Source organism: Podarcis cretensis (genome assembly GCF_951804945.1).
Source record: "Podarcis cretensis genome assembly, chromosome: 1".
NCBI lineage: Eukaryota > Metazoa > Chordata > Lepidosauria > Squamata > Lacertidae > Podarcis > Podarcis cretensis.
In genome coordinates, this window is record NC_137170.1 from 85,170,385 (window position 1) to 85,186,851 (window position 16,467).

Below are 16,467 nucleotides of genomic sequence, written 5' to 3' on the forward strand. Positions count from 1 at the left end.
TGCTAAAGAGGGCACAGAACCTGTCGAATTTTAGAATAGCTGCTGTGTTTTTCCCTGCAGCTTTACAGTTTGGAGGTTGGTAAAAAATAATCAACCATGCCTGGGATTTTATGAGTAGTTGGTCTGAAAATTACAAACATGTCTAATTTTCCTTTTTTGGGAACCGTCCTGAGACCTCTGTGTATAGGGCAGTATATAAATTCAATAAACGAATGAACGAATGAATGGATGAATGAATCTCCCATTGAAACTGCCTTTGAAATCCTCAAAGGCAGTCACTGTCCTGAATCTCTTGCCAATCACTTTCATTGGATGACCCTGAGTGCTAGCATTATTATTTAGACAACAACATTAGGAATTTGTCTCTGTTCACCATCTCCACAGTATGCATATTTTTATTAACTTTAACCACACCACTCTTCTCTGTTTTCTATGAGGTCCGAACACCTTACTTTTTAAAGGAAAGGTTTGCCAATCCCATGATCATTTTACTGGCATTTTCTACACCTTTTCCAGATCGACAATACCCCTTTTGATACTGTGTGGCCAGAGCAGTAGATAGTATTCCAAATGCAGCTACCATTCTAAATTCTTTCTACCATGATCACAAGACGCTATGTCATCATCATAATCAGCAGATCCCTTTCCTGTATATGTCAGTTGTTGATATTTTGCCCCATTGTGTGAATCACTTTACATTTGCTTTCATTCAATCTTGTTTTCATTTCTCCCCTTTCATCTAATTTGGAGCTATTGACAAGCTGTTTGATTTTAGGTTGAAAGTAGTTTTTCTGACTCTGGAATATTGAGCGGAGTGCTATGGTTGTGTATGCTTTCAGGTTCTTTTTGAAATTTACTTTAGCTATACCCCCCCCAAAAAAAAATATGGTGAGTCAATGTAACCACCTCTTTCTTCTGTACAGTGGAATCTCGGGTTACATACCTCTCTGGATACGTAACTTTCAGGTTACGAATGTGGCAAACCTGGAAGTATTCTTCTGGGTTTGCTGCACGCATGTGCAGAAGCAGCACCTCTGGTTATGGATTTTTTGGGGTGCTCACGGACCCCCGGAACAAATTAAATTCATATCTAGAGGGCCCACTGTATATAGAAAAGAGATCCATACCTCTATCTTCTCCATACATATAAGGTCTGATAATATCCGGATCACCAGTGCACCAGAAAGCACTTCAAGGTCCCCACTTTAATCACCTGCTATACCCATGAGACTATGGATACCTCTGATGATCAGATGTTGAAGCTAAACAAGTCAGAATAGCATTCACACACTTTTTTGTCACATTCTAAATGCATCTGTTTGGCAGGTGTGGGAAAGAAAATACTGAACTAGATGGTGCTTTTTGTGTTCTTATTCTCTGTGTAGTCTCCTCCCTCATATAATACTAACCTTTTTCAAATTTATAAGTTTGTGCATGTATGCATTTTAACTATGTTTCTATTATTCATTCCCTTTTCATTCAGGTAGCACAAAGTCTATTATGAAACAAAATATGTTGTCTTCAAGCTAGTTCTGTTGTGTGTTAAAACAATGGAGATAAAAAGGACCCCAAGATCCTCCCTTGAATCACACACAAAAACAGTAGAGGTTTGAGACCACATAATAAAACTAGGGAAGAATATTTCTTCACCAGCACATCAAATAATAAGTCTGATTTCACATTCTTTGCATGTATGTTCCTTTCATTTTCAGAAGACGTTATAAATGTGTAGATGGCTGAAAGAAACAACACAATTGTATTTGACTTCATTCTTTTGGGTGTCACAAATCGTAGAGAGCTGCAGCTTCCTCTCTTCATGCTGTTTTCAGTCGTTTACATTATCACCCTTCTGGGGAATCTGGGGATGATCACATTAATCAGGATGGATTCCCAACTCCACACACCCATGTACTTCTTCCTCAGCAGCCTGTCCTTTGTAGACCTCTGCTATTCCTCCAATGTCACACCTCGGATGCTGGCCAATTTTGTAGCAGACTATAAAGTCATTTCCTTTGCTGGATGTCTGATACAGTGTTATCTCTTCATTGCACTGGTGCTTACGGAGTCCTTCATCCTGGCTGTCATGGCATATGATAGGTATGTTGCCATCTGCAATCCACTGACATATACCACAAAGATGTCCCGGAAGGTTTGCATGTGGCTGGTGGCAGTTCCCTCTGCATATGCTTTCCTAGATGCCATGATACAGACCATATTCACTTTCCGCTTGACCTTCTGTGGCTCCCATGTCATCAACCACTTTTACTGTGCTGACCCACCTCTCATGAAACTGTCCTGCTCTGACACCCATGTCAAATTGACCCTGATGTTACTTTCTGCCAGTTTCAACCTCATCAGCTCCCTAGCTGTTATTCTGACTTCCTACACCTTCATCCTCTTCACTATTCTGAAAATTCGCAATACCGGAGCGAGGTACAAAGCTTTCTCCACATGTGGCTCCCACCTGACAGCTGTCACCCTTTTCTATGGGACACTCTTTGTCATGTACATCAGGCGTCCTTCTAGCGTGTCCCTAGAACAGGGGAAAATAGTCTCTGTGTTCTATGCCGTGGTTATCCCTATGCTGAATCCATTGATCTACAGCCTAAGGAACAAGGAAGTGAAGGGTGCCCTGAAGAGATTATTGCAGAGGAAAGTGTTATTGCATTAAATGTCTATTCATTCACTAGTTATGAAATGAAATGATCCATGAGGAAGATGTGTCCACCATATGGTGAAGAAGAGGGAATATGAATTTTTACAGCTTATGAATGTATGGTATTTAATATGTGGTAGATGAGTTCTTGCACCTTGCTGTCTGGTTTCTTCCTTCCCTCCCCACTTTTCTGATTTAATTTTTGTTGTTGGTTTCCATCTCCATAAAATATTGACAGTACGGCCCAAATGCAACATAGTATCTCTCACTCTTCATCAGCACCTAATTTTCAGATCCACCAGTTCTTCAAAATTGAAACAGGGTGTTTGGGTGGACGTATTGCTTACACACTGCAATGGCACCTAATGGGTAGGGGAAATGTTCTTTGCAGCCTCTTCTGAAACTTCTGACTTACATTTTCATCCTCAAATTGTGAATTTTCTGGGAGAAAAAGGAGAAACTTGGAGTCAGCACCAGGTATGGAATCGTTCTTACATCTGCAAAGAAACACCGAAGCCCAAAGCCTGGTGTCTTTTTCTCCATGAGCCCCCAACTTCATGAGACCATCAACTACAATGAAGAAATGAGTATCTTTATCCTATCGGTGTTACCTCTCATTTTGGTTGTATATATATACTATTCTTTATTTGGCTCTCCAAGAAATTAATCTTGTGGTGTTAGTGTGAGGTGGTATTAATGTTACTGTTGGTTGATTGGATTTTACAATGAACAGAATGCTCCTTATACTCATGTGGATGTAGTCTTTCCCTCCGCCCCATCCACAAACCATTTGAAAGCCAGAAAACCATTTGTTTGCACCACAAGTTCCTTAGTCTTTCTGAGGATGCTTGTTTAGGCATGATAGGGTCTGGAGTGGGAGGGAATAGTTGAGGTGGGGAGTTTGGGGGATGTGGAATTTGTTATAGAATGCACACATTAGATTTTAGTGATTGCCCTGGGCCTGTGTATCATTATGGGATTCCTCTTTTGTCATGGCTGATGTCTATAGTGTTTCACTGAAGGTACAAGGCTTAGATGATGTAATCAAGCAATGGAGGAACTCTGAGCACATTAGGAGGCAGAAGCCCTTTATTGTTTCTTTCTGCAGGAGACACATGATACAGCTACAAGCAGTAGCCTCTTATCCTACTCATACCTTAGCAAACATTATATGGCTCCAGGTAATAAGCAGTCCAGAGGTGTTGCTAAAACCATGTCCTAATCTCATGTTTCCCAGTTAGCTAAGTACTGTGGACCCCGTATTTTTCAAAAGCCAAGCCACAGACCCCTACTTTTGAAAATCGTGATATCTTTATGGTAGTTTTTGTTATGTGAATGGTGCCACGGACCCCCTGGGTGGGTTACATGGACCCCCTGGGTCTGCGGACTACCAATTGGGAACCACTGTCCAAATCTTGTAATTTTCAGGACCTACGGGGAAGGGTTCTGTGTGTGGCTGGAATGCTAGGTACCCTCACTCTTATTTGCATTGGTTTAAACACCGGTCCTGTTTTATGAACACAATGGAAATCATTTGTTAGGCAATTGTTTGCATAGCAAGTCAATGATTTTCACTGATTCCTACTGGAAAAATTCTAATGCACTCTTGAGTATGCAATCCGTAGTGCATATAGTAAGGAATGAATACTAATTCATTTTGTTCAGAAAAGTGAATTTTCGCATAGCAAGTATTTCTAAAATGGGACCTGAGTGTTACCTTCAAAACTCCCACCCACACCACTCACACATGAAAACAAAGACCACCACAGCCAACCACAAATGAACAACCACACCCTAGGCCAACCCCAACCTCTCTCACCACCAAAGTGTTGGGTTGAAATAAACGACAGACGAATGGCAAGTGTCATATGGGAGGCATCTCTCGAGTATGTCTCGGGTAGTCCCTTTTATTGAATATTACAGCATTGCCACATATGTGCTTGTTGCTGATTGGTTAACACAAATACAATGCAAACAATGCAAAGGTTGCATATAGGCATTAATCATCAATAGATTAAAGGTTGGGAAAGGGAACACAGAATTGGACAGGCGTGAAAACTTCCTTATTAAACTATTACTAGTGATTGATATAGCATTCATCCGTAGATGTGGTCAACCAAGCACTAAGAACAGGTCAGGATGCAATGTCTCATGAACTCAATGTGAACTGAACATTCTAGGGTGATGAAGGAATGTCTCAGCTTAAAATGGTTTAGCCAGAGTCATGTGTAGAAGCAAAACTTCCCATCACAAAGGAACACAAGTGAACAACAAAGAACCTGCACAAGCAACACTGACACCAAACCCTACATATAGTAAGTAAAATAGTAACACCGTCGCCCGACCCCACCCCCACCCATCTCCCCCCCTCCACCTCTTTCCCCCTTTTCTTACCAATGTCTCAACAAATGAAACTGATTTGTAAAAATGTTACATGGGGAAAAAATATGAGAGAGACATTGCAAACACTTTTGTAAAACAAGAAAACTTTAATAAAAAAATAAAACTATTTTTGCAGGCAATTTGAATGCTATCTGTAGTAAGCATTTGGATAGACTTCCCAATGTGTCTCTTGGCAGCTATTCTGGAAATAAATGTATATTCCCACTCTTAAACAGATACAATCTAAAAAATGGATGGTGTCAGATAAATCAGGGAGCAAGCTATCACACATATTTATCTCTGAAATTTCATTCTTATTCAGGAATGAATTTTCTTTTTAATCTCTTCTCTCCCTAATTTTGATTTTATTGAACATAGAACCCATGACTCTATCTGATCACTCCCCTACTAAGGCCTCTTTACAAATACAGGGCCCCATTATCCCTGACTCGATATGGTGGTTGCATACATTCCTGCTGTACCACAAGATATTGCAGAGGCAATCCAAATGGTTATAACAAATTACTTTGTTGGCAATGCCTCTCCCAATGTCGAACCTCATATTCTCTGGGGTGCAATGAAGGCTGCAGTACTTGGCATATGCATTGAAGAAATGACTGGACCAACATCAACAAAAGGAATTCCTCTAACAAAAATGCCAATCAAGTCAGATATACAAGACCATGAATTAAAACATAAAAGGATAGGTCCCAACTGAATTTATGTCAACCTAATCATTAAAAGGATTCTGCATCCTGTGTCCATTGAACATATTCTTTCCTGGGCTACATTTGTGTCCCTTCTTCCCCTGATTTTTGTTTTTGTTTTTTGTACTTCTGCAAATCATGGAGTTACCCCAAGGCTACCAATAATTCTCTCTTGGGCATGGATGATTCCTTTTAGCCACATAAGGGTTGATACTCTCAGAATGAGTTCACAGTTAATATAAATGATTACACTAGCCCTTATTTTAAATACTGGATTTCTCTTCTGCAATTATTCCTGGTATTATTACCAAACTTTCACATTTCATTCCTTTTCCATGAGTGATGAACTGAAATAATGACATCGTCAATGGTAAAAGAGAACAGGAAGTCTAATATCTTCAGCCAAAAAATTAACTACTAAATTATACTAGATCAATAGATGCAATAGTCTAATTAAACAGGAAAAAGCATGGACACATGTTCATTGTCAACAGCAGCCACTAAGTATCCTATGGAGTGCAGTAATTTTACTCTCGAGGTCCTAGAAAACAACAAGAGAAACAGAGGAGATTCTGTCCCTTGACTCACAGATGACTATAAAATTTTCTGTTTCATGCAGCTGTCAGTGCTATCAGGAATCTGTGGGACTGTCTCTTCTCTCATTGAGGTAGGTTTTACCAGCATCCATTAACTATATTCAGGTGTGATACGTCTAATATCTATCCAGGCATTTAGCCAAATGTCCCTTTGGCGCTGCAAATTTTATTTCTATAGCATGGTATGTTGACTAAGACTGCAGTTGTGCCTTGGTCACATTCATTTCCAAATCACTTGCAACTAGATGTGTATCCACCAATGATAAGATTCATTCCTCTCCCATTCAACACTTTGAGAAAACAGATTGCCTCAGTGTGAAGTGCTTTGCAGGCTTGCCAATTCTTTCAGAAGCATTTATGCCTTTTTATTTTGGGCTAGAAATGGGTGCAATCTGCTGGCAAAGTCGCTCCTTATGAGGGCCTGGAAACTGGCAAATTTCAAAATGGCTGCCATGGTTTTCCTGCAGCTTTATCTGCTGACAAGGTTGCACTCCTGTCAGCACTTGTGCTCCAGCAACTGCAACTTCTGGATTAGGCACAAGAGAAGCCCCACACAGAGTTCAGTAACCCAATACATGAACTACTGTGGCAAGGCTTTCCTGGTCCAGGGATGGTCATAGCTGTTGAAACAGTTGGAGTTGGTAAAAGGAACTGAGCACCCCCAAATGACAAACCTGCTCCTTCAGGGGGAGTACGAACCCATCCAGGGTAGGCAACTGAACAATTTGTCAGACAGAAGAAGAAGCAGAAGCAGAAGAAGAAGAAAAAGAAGACGAAGAAGAAGAAGAAGAAGAAGAAGAGTTTGGATTTGATATCCCGCTTTATCACTACCCAAAGGAGTCTCAAAGCGGCTAACATTCTCCTTTCTCTTCATCCCCAACAAACACTCTGTGAGGTGAGTGAGGCTGAGAGACTTCAGAGAAGTGTGACTAGCCCAAGGTCACCCAGCAGCTGCATGTGGAGGAGCGGGGACGCGAACCTGGTTCACCAGAGCAGAACCCCATAACATAGCTGCCAGGGGACTGAAAAGCACCCTCCCAATGCTACTCTCTGGACTCAGTCCTGAAAGTAGGATTGGAACCAGTGTACAGTAATAGAGTGTCCCCAGTTCCCATTCCCCAGAGTTGGTCCAGGAGGATGCCATGGTCGATAGTATCAAAAGTCAACAAGAGATCAAGAAGTAGGAGCAAGGTCGCAGTCTCCCTGTCCCCCTCTCTGCACAGGTCATCCATCAGGGTGACCAACAAAGTACTTCTTATGTTCTTATTCTCTCCTTTCCAAAGTGTATCAGCTTGTTTATGTGCATGTGTGAAAATACATTCTGTCTTTCTGTCTTGCATTCCCTGAGATTTTGATAGCACCAGTTCTATTAGAAAACAAAATGTGTTGTCTTCAAGCTAGTTTTATTGTGTGTTAAAAGGTGGGGGCATTAAAAAATAGGACCTCAAGTTCCTTCCCCAATTTACACGCAGTCATAGAAGAGGTTTGAGACAACAGAATAAAACCAGAGAAGAGTATTGTTTCATCAGTACATCCAATAATGAGTCTGCATTCACTTTGTGTGTGTATTCTTTTCTCTTCTCAGAAGACATCATACATGTGTAGATGGCTGATAGTAATCAGACAATGATGTATGACTTCATTCTTTTGGGGTTCACCAATCGTAGAGAACTGAAGTTTCCATTCTTCATGCTGTTTTTATTTGTTTATATTATGACCCTGCTGTTGAATCTGGGAATGATCACATTAATCAGGATGGATTCGCAACTCCACACTCCCATGTACTTCTTTCTCAGCAGCTTATCCTTTGTGGACATTTGTTATTCCTCCAATGTCACACCTCGGATGTTGGCAAATTTAGTAGCAGACTACCAAGTCATTTCCCTCACTGGATGTGTGATACAGTGTGACCTGTTCATTGCACTGAGTCTCACTGAATCCTTCATCCTGGCTGTCATGGCATATGATAGGTATGTTGCCATCTGCAATCCACTGACATATAACACAAAGATGTCCCGGAAGGTTTGCATGTGGCTGGTGGCTGTTCCCTCTGCATATGCTTTCCTAGATGCCACAATACAGACCATATTCACCTTCCGCCTAACCTTCTGTGGCTCCCATGTCATCAACCACTTTTACTGTGCTGACCCACCTCTCATGAAACTGTCCTGCTCTGACACCCACGTCAAACTGACCCTGATGTTACTTTCTGCCAGTTTTAACCTCATCAGCTCCCTCGTTGTTATTCTAATCTCCTACGTTTTCATTCTCTTCACTATCCTGAAAATTAAAAATGCTGGGGCGAGATACAAAGCTTTCTCCACATGTGGCTTCCACCTGACAGCTGTCACTCTCTATTATGGGACACTCTTTGTCATGTACATCAGGCGTCCTTCTAGCGTGTCCCTAGAACAGGGGAAAATGGTTTCTGTGTTCTATGTGGTGGTGATTCCCATGCTGAATCCGTTGATCTACAGCCTAAGGAACAAGGAGGTCAAAGGTGCCCTGAAGAGATTAATGCAGAGGAAAGTATTATTGCATTAGATGTCTATTCATTCACTTGCTATGAACAAAAAAATAAAGAAATAAGGAGGTTGTCTCCGCAGTATGTCCAAGTAGAAGGGAAATTAAATTTCAAAGCTTATGAATGTATGAAGTTTATTATATGCTAATGTATTATTATTGCTGTTTGGTTTCTTCGGTCCTTTACAAAATTTCTGATTCCCATTTAGTTATTGGTTTTTATCTCCAGAAGATACTGACAATATGACCAAAGTTTAGCTTAGTGCCTCAAAATCCTAAGGAATCACCAGCATTTAATTCTCAAATTCACCAGTTCTTTGATTTATCCTTCTTGGGAATTTTCAGTTTTCTTCTCAGGTTTTCTTCTCTATCAGTTGTGGAGCCATCAGGATGCAGCACTGTACTCAACATTTATTACAACTTTGAGATAAATGTATTGTTATTGTTTTGGGGGTCAGTTTTGGTGATATTAGTTGGTCCTTCTCAGACCTGCCATTCTTTGTGAGGTTAGAATCTACAAGAGGAAACCTGGTGAACCAGTCAAACTAGTTACTTTTTTAAGGTAATGGCCTTGGCTAGCCTTATTAGCATTGCAAAAATTTTGCTAAGAAAAGATATGTTGCCATAGTGACAAATGAAGATGTGTCCAGGAGCAGATAGGCTTTCCCCCAGTCCTCTCACCTGGCTGGATGCCATCCAATCCAAGGAAAGAGAACAATAGGCCAGGGGAGTTAATGTTTGTTGGTGAAGCTGGAGACACTGAGGTTATTTTAGATGTCAAATTCCTGATGGAGAGAAATGCCTCATTACAATTAAGATGATCTGTACATGAAAACAGAATCTTCACACAGATTGCCTTTTAGAAGTGGATCCTGCGTATGCAAAGAACACTATGTGGCAAATAAAATCCCACATCCTACATTCAAAGATAAAAGCATCACTTGAAGATGGAAATCTCCAGAAAAATCTCCAGGAAATGGGAAATGCATTTTCATAGTGTACACTTCCTTAGATTATCTCCTGCTGGCAGTGGAGTCACCAGAAAGAAATTACAGAAACCTTTAAGGTGGACTTTTGCAAAGATAAAACAAGTCAGGCACAAAGCTTTCCCAACACAATACTAAGGACAACCTCTCCAAGCTTTCTGCAGATTTCCATCTTGATATACAGTGGTACCTCAGGTTAAGAACTTAATTCGTTCTGGAGGTCTGATCTTAACCTGAAACTGTTCTTAACCTGAAGCACCACTTTAGCTAATGGGGCCTCCTGCTGCCACTGCACCGCTGCTGCACGATTTCTGTTCTCATCCTGAAGCAAAGTTCTTTACCCAAGGTACTATTTCTGGGTTAGCGGAGTCTGTAACCTGAAACATATGTAACCTGAAGTGTATGCAACCCGAGGTACCACAGTAGTTCATGATAGGATGGTATAGAGATAATTCTATAAACAAATAAATGGATTTTTAAATGGAAATGCTACATATGTTATGACTGGTCACATGATTTATTTTTGCAACCAGTAAACCTATTGTTGTTTCAGATTTTACTGGGGTCAGCTGCTCATCGTGAACTTCCTATTAAGGAAGAGCTTCCAGAATGAAAGAAGGATATCAAGGAATGCCTAAGAAAAGGGAGGGAAATTGTGGAACTGAATTACGTTTCTGAATGAATACTATTATCGGAGACGTGTGACTTTTGCCTCTATGTTACTGAGACCTTCAGCTCCAAATGATAGTTTACCAGCCTAAGACTGGGCTCAAGTTGGCAATAACTGAATGATTTATATGGCTTGAGTCCTTGGTCTAAGTCAGCTAATCGAGCAGGAGCAGATTCAACCAAAAATGTGGTGATTTAGAATTGATTAATCTTTTAAAAATTTAATGTACTTTAAAAAAAGTACATTAAAAATAATGTACTTTTCAAATATAAATACACTGCCGAAAGAGACCCACCAACTAAATAACTGTAGGATTTGACAGAGTACCAGCTATGCCATAGCCATGAGAGATACACTGATGGTACACTGACGAATTCACCAGTGGAGCCTATATAGCTCCACTGTAGATATTTATATATTTTGTGGGTTTTATATTCTGATTTTGTTATGTGAACTGCCCTGAGACCTTTGGGTATAGGGTGGTATATAAATTCAATAAAATAAATAAATAAATCTGTACACTGCCCTTTATCCAAAGATCACAGAGTGGTACAAAACATAAAAATACAAAGTGGGAACACAAAATACATAATAATAATAATAATAATAATAATAATAATACACCAAACCAATAATCCCACTTCTAAAAGCACATTTAAAAGGTCACAGAATGTTAATCAGCCAAAGGTCTGGTTGTAGAGGAATGTTTTCGTTTGTCGCCTAAAGATATGTAATGAAGACGCCAGGCGGGCCTCCCTGGGGAGAGCATACCACAAAAGGGGAGCCACTGCAGAAAAGGCCCGTTCTTGTGTTGCCATCCTCTAGACCTCTCTGGAAATGACCATCCAAGTAGTACCAGAACCACTGCAAAGTGGTGCTACCCACCCCTAACTCGGACAGCTGCTCCAGAAGTATACCATGGTCAAAGGTATTGAAATCCACTGAGAGGTCAGGGAGAACTGACAGTGACACAATTCCCCTGTCTCTCTAGTGACAGAAGGGCAACCAAAGCAGTTTCTGTGTCAGAACTGGGCCTAAACCCTTCTTGAAATGGATTTCATTTCAAAAGAAATGATAATAATGGCTCCACTTTTGTGGCATGCTCTCCCCAGGGAGGCCCGTCTGGTGTCTTCATTACATATCTTTAGGCGCCAAGCGAAAACATTCCTCTACAACCAGACCTTTGGCTGATTAACATTCTGTGACCTTTTAAAGCGTACACTTTAAGATAAAATATATTTAGAGGCACACATTTGACTGAACATTTTCTTGCAGATTTTTGAGAAGAAATATATTAGCAGATTAATGGGGAAAGGGAATTAAATGACATTTTGAGTGAGCACATATGGAAGCGACATGGCCCAGAAAGAGATTGATTTATCTATCCATCCCTACATTGAGGCTCTTCCATCTTATCTCCTGTGTTGCTTTCTAGCATCACCTCCTTTTGGCCACTCCAAGCATACACACAACATATTCCATTCTTGGCTTGAATAAAATACATTAGGAAGAATGTCCTAATTATCCATCAGCGGACAACAACAATTCTTTCTGTTGTTCTCTTCAGAGCATCTTTCACCTCCTTGTTTCTCAGGCTATAGATCAGAGGATTGAGCATAGGAATCACCAGTGTGTAGAAAACGGAAGCTATTTTATCCGTTGCTAGAGAGTGGTTTGTACTAGGTTGCAAATACATAAAGATCAGAGTGCCATAGAAGATGGTGACAGCAGTCAAGTGAGAAGCACATGTGGAGAAGGCTTTGAGTCGTCCCTGAGCAGAGCTGATTCTCAGAATGGCTGAGAGGATAAACGTATAAGAGATGAGAACAATGAGAAGGGAGCATAGCATATCAAAACCAGCAAAAGCGTAGATCAGTATCTGCTTCGTGCTGGTGTCAGAGCAGGAAAGGGCTAACAACGGGAGGTCGTCGCAGTAGAAATGGTTGATCACATTAGCAGAGCAGAAGGACAAACGAAATGTAACTATGGTGTGGAACAAGGCAACACAGAAGCTGTATGCATAAGGGCCAGCTGCCAGCTGGATACAGACTCTCTGGGACATGATGATCCGATAAAGCAGTGGATTGCAGATGGCCACATAACGGTCATATGCCATCACCGCCAGGAGAAAGCACTCTGTGATCATGAAAGTAAGGAAGCAGCCCAGCTGTGCTGCGCATGCATAGTACGAGATGGTTTTCTTAGCTGCTAAGAAGTTTGCCAGCATCTTAGGGGCAATGACAGAGGAATAGCAGAGGTCAACAAAAGCCAAGTGGCTGAGGAAGAAGTACATGGGGTTATGGAGGTGGCTATCAGTCCGGATTAGAAGAATAATCCCAAGATTCCCCATCACAGTGATAACGTAGATCAGGAGGAAGATGACAAAGAGGGGGACTTGTAGGTCCGAGCGGTCGGTGAGTCCAAACAGAATGAACTCCTTCACTGTGGTCACGGTGTGATTGGCATCTGCCATTTATTCCGCATCAGATCATCTGGTTAAACAGGGCATGATTAAATCAGGGGAGAAATTCACTTATCTCTGACAGGCAGAAAACATACAGTAGTGTTATCTCAGCATATGTGGATGATAATTTTTTCTGGTGGGTACTTTTTAAAAATACTGTTTTGTTTCTGTAGGTGTTCCGTTTTAAGTTCTGATGTGGTAAACATTGTCATGCAATCACAATGTCACCACCAGCTGAAATCATTGTTTGAGAAATGTTATGTGTTTCTGATCTGCATAACCAGCACCACCTCAACCCTAAGAGTTTGCCTGGGTTCAGAAAGCATTTCTTGACCTTCTTACCAGATAAACCCTATGACTGAACACGGGTAGCTTAAACTTTGTCTCCATATATATATATATATTTGTCATTTGGGGTCAGGAAAGCAATAGAAATGCTGCTCATTTTGATACATTTCTGTATTTCCTCCTCAGAATAAGGTGTGTAATATATCCATTGTACACAGCAGGGAAATATTCAAATGTGAATACACCATACAGCAAAAGTGATCAAGGTGGAGGGGTGGTGGCACTTGCCTAACTTTCTGTGACTGGTGTGGGTTACTGGGAGAGGTGAGGTGGTGGGGAGGTTTGTGTGGTGCAAACACAGCTATGAAGCCGATCTGGTACTCCTGTTGGAGGATTTATATCTTGGCAACCTCTCCTTCCCAGTAAGCTGCACTGATGTCAGTGATGAGATGTCATGTAAGTGCCACCCCTCCTCCCCATCAATCATCATGGTCATACAGGTACACTGAAGAGACTAAATTGGTTGCAGCAACCTTTTGAGTGCACAGGTGACAAAATGGACGTGCTGCTACATAAAGTGTGAAATGGCCATAGCAGCACCTTATTCTTGCCAGCAGGGCAGCTTTTTCAAACTGCCTTTCTAACAAAGCTGATACCCCATGAACGCCACCTCCCAATCAGGTTTTTGCTTGAATCACAACACACCTGACACTTTTATGAATAATCTCTAGGCAAGTAGATCCTTGGCCATATTGTTAACGGATGCTTGGGGAATTTCGTTTTTTGTGACTTGCTCTGAATTTCTTAGACTGGATAATTTTTGCACTTCTCTGAATTTTGCAACACTGCTCTCTGCAATTTAAGGATATCAAAGTACATTTAGAAACACACACACACACAGAGAGAGAGAGAGAGAGAGAGAGAGAGAGAGAGAGAGAGAGAATACATATAGAAATATACACCAACACATATATAAATGCATTTTTGTGTGGAATTTTACGATAAGAAATGCCTGATTAATGGAATCAGCCTATGGAACAGATTTATGGATGACACAAATGAGAAACAGATTGGTTCTTCCATCTTCATACATATCATACTTCTATTCTTTTTTCCTAGACAAATCCCATTTTTCACCATAAGGGTTGCTATTCCACCCTGTGCTGCTCAATGTCTGAAGAATGTATCTCTCTGTATCTATACATAAAAAAAATGTATCTATCTACATATATGAAGATGTTAAATACTAAGATCTCATATAAAGAAATGCACATTCACTCCCAAAGTGCCAGAAGAAATATAGTTATGAACTGAGCGATATTTTGCACTTGTCACTCTTCCTGCAGAGAGGTAAAATTCACCATTCTTGGAAGAAAGGTGAGCAAAGTTGTGGCTGAAGAATGTGACAGTGTCCATTTTTTGCCACCACTAACCATGCTGAGGCACTTCTGCCCTGATTGTTTCCCCATCTCATGGAAAAAAATATACTCTCCTCCAGTGTTCCTCGTTCACAACAGGATACACATTTTTAAAAACATGGAAATCATCCCCTTGTAGAACAATGCTGATTTGGTTCTTGTTTAAAGTAGTCAGCTGCCCAGCCTACCAGAGTGTCCATTTCCTTGTTCTTTTATGCACTCTGAATGGATCCCCCTGACTGCTTCCAAGCTCTTTATGTGTGTATCTCTCCCTCTAGCATTCTGCCTCATATTCCACCTGTAGGACTTTTGGTCCTTAGGGATATCTCCAAACGAGCTGCTGATATAAACATGTGCCATGTAATCATGCTTCTTTGCATGATGGAATCCTCTTCTTACCAACTGGTAAGTGCAGGATTCAACCCTGCATCGTATTGCTCCTTCCCAAGGAGGTTCTCTTAAGGGCAGGTGCTTGTGAACGAGCAACACTGAGCTCAATGGAATGTTTTGCTTATCAGATGGTAAGTGCAGGATTCAGCCCTGCATATTGCACTCACAAACATGCAGGACCTTTTATTCAGTCAGGAGAGGGGGAAAGGAGATGCAGCTTATCCCACCTGCCCAACCATATGTTTACTTAGGTTTTTAAAAACCCTAAGTACAGGGCCGTCTTTAGCATATGCGCCACCGGAGTGCAAAGATCCGCCCAGCGCCCCCAAATTTAGTTTAGCTGCCCCCAAATTAACTTTTATTGATCTTTTTTTGGAAGGGGGAGCCAAAGTTATTGACCTTGGTGGGGGAGGGTGAACTCAAAGTTATTGAACTTTTTTGGGGAGGGGGAAACGCTCACCTATAACAACCTTTCCCCTGCCGCTGATCAAGAGAGACCAGTATACAGTAGGTATACATTTGGCACCCCCCAGAATTAGATGCCTGGGTGCCCCACACCCCTTGCACCCCCTTAAAGACAGCCCTCCCTAAGTAGCCCTGCCCCTGAATCAGAGGAACCAGCTTGCAAGGCCAGGGTTGCATGTGTGACATATGTGTGATGTCAAGAGCCAAACATGGTGACCATGCAGCTTCAGTGGCTGGTGGCTTCTCCTCCACTTCCTCTTGGTACCACCACTGATGGGAGGCTGCTTCAACCTTTCTTCCCCTCTGCAACAGCAGCAGGAGGAGAATGAGTCGACCGCTGGAGCTGTGCAACACTCGACTCCGTGCTGCGCTTTTTGGAGATTGGAGATTGGAGTCCCCACTCCCAAAATATGGGGGGGGGGGGCAAAAGGGCTCAGCCCCCAGGAGCTGGCACCGCTGCCTTCAATTGATCAGGGATCAGATTTTGGGTGGATGACCCTTTGGCAGGTCTGCCAAATCCAGGGAATCTAGATTAGGGCCCTGGTGCAGATTCAGAGTTTGTGTGAGTCTGTGCACAGCCCTAATAAATGGCTGCAATAAATAAATTATAAAATGTGACTTGTCATTCTATTTTGAAACAAGACAAGGCTAGGTAGGAATGTTTGGTCCTAAGTGCTATCTGTGGCTTTTTTGTACATACAATGAATGGGTTGAACATTTTTTTTAAATATTATAACAGTATTATATTATAACATTTAAATTAAAAAGAGGTGCTGCTTTATAATGAATCAGAGCAACAATCCAACAGCCCCCTTTTAAGATTCCAAGAAAACTGGAGATTCTGTGGCTTAAACAATGAGACAGAACCAGGAAAGCAAAGTGCACCAAAGGGAAGTAGAAAACAGCAGCCATTTTGGACTAG

At 41.4% G+C, this 16,467-nt stretch overlaps 3 protein-coding genes across 3 annotated transcripts; 2 read left to right on the forward strand and 1 right to left on the reverse strand.

The window, feature by feature from the left end:
- Positions 1-1,732: 1,732 nt before the first annotated feature.
- Positions 1,733-2,671, forward strand: LOC307214843 (olfactory receptor 5M5-like; the record flags this gene model as incomplete). Its single annotated transcript, XM_079973893.1, has 1 exon — positions 1,733-2,671. One exon carries the CDS (start codon positions 1,733-1,735, stop codon positions 2,669-2,671), a length of 939 nt encoding a protein of 312 aa, XP_079830019.1.
- Positions 2,672-7,946: 5,275 nt separating this feature from the next.
- Positions 7,947-8,885, forward strand: LOC307214884 (olfactory receptor 5M5-like; the record flags this gene model as incomplete). Its single annotated transcript, XM_079973955.1, has 1 exon — positions 7,947-8,885. One exon carries the CDS (start codon positions 7,947-7,949, stop codon positions 8,883-8,885), a length of 939 nt encoding a protein of 312 aa, XP_079830081.1.
- Positions 8,886-12,048: 3,163 nt separating this feature from the next.
- On the reverse strand, positions 12,049-12,993 carry LOC307201112 (olfactory receptor 8U3-like; the record flags this gene model as incomplete). The annotated part of the gene is made up of 1 exon (XM_079950211.1): positions 12,049-12,993. The coding sequence occupies one exon, from the start codon at positions 12,991-12,993 to the stop codon at positions 12,049-12,051; it is 945 nt and encodes a 314-aa protein (XP_079806337.1).
- Positions 12,994-16,467: the final 3,474 nt, after the last annotated feature.